Source organism: Penaeus monodon, chromosome 31 (genome assembly GCF_015228065.2).
Source record: "Penaeus monodon isolate SGIC_2016 chromosome 31, NSTDA_Pmon_1, whole genome shotgun sequence".
NCBI classification, from domain to species: domain Eukaryota; kingdom Metazoa; phylum Arthropoda; class Malacostraca; order Decapoda; family Penaeidae; genus Penaeus; species Penaeus monodon.
The window spans coordinates 12,429,073-12,429,614 of record NC_051416.1 but is presented as its reverse complement, the minus strand read 5'-3'; the positions used below and the strand labels follow the sequence as shown (position 1 = coordinate 12,429,614).

The 542-nt window shown below is 35.8% G+C and overlaps 1 protein-coding gene across 1 annotated transcript in view; it reads left to right on the top strand.

Moving 5' to 3' along the window:
• Positions 1–337, top strand: part of LOC119592892 — a 2,456-nt gene extending 2,119 nt beyond the window's left edge. Inside the window, exon 3 of the mRNA XM_037941787.1 lies at positions 233–337. Within this exon, the coding sequence (XP_037797715.1) occupies positions 233–337 (105 nt within the window). The remainder of the gene's footprint in view (positions 1–232) is intronic.
• The last annotated feature ends 205 nt before the right edge of the window (positions 338–542 follow it).

Below are 542 nucleotides of genomic sequence, written 5' to 3'. Positions count from 1 at the left end.
AGAAATTCCTATGGCTGCTTATGTGAATAATTTAAACATAGATTACAAACGGCTATTTCAATAGCCATAATCATTTGAGTAAAGCTCAGGCTAAAATGAAAGAACAGTTTTTGATAAAGTACATAATACTGAAGAAAGAAGCTTCAATAAGGGTGATTTAGTTTTGGCCTTGCTACCTCTTGCTAACCAGCCCTCTTCAATCTCGATATGCGGGTCCATTCCGTATTTTAAGCGAACTAGTGATGTTAATTATGTAATTGAAACCCCTAAGAGACGTAGAAAACAACGTCATGTACATGTGAACCTCCTGAAAAAGTACTATGAACGGGTGATTTGAAAGAAAATATGGAAAATGTAAGAGAGGTTTCCATGGTTGTACCTTCTAACGTCAGTAGTGAACATAATGAAATCATTTCTATGGTAGAACCTAATCTCACCAACTCAGTTATCTTAGCTAAACTTGATGATAAACTTATACATCTTTCTGCTGCCCAAGCAGCAAACATTGGTTCTCTTCTACAGGAGTATGGTAAACTATTCAG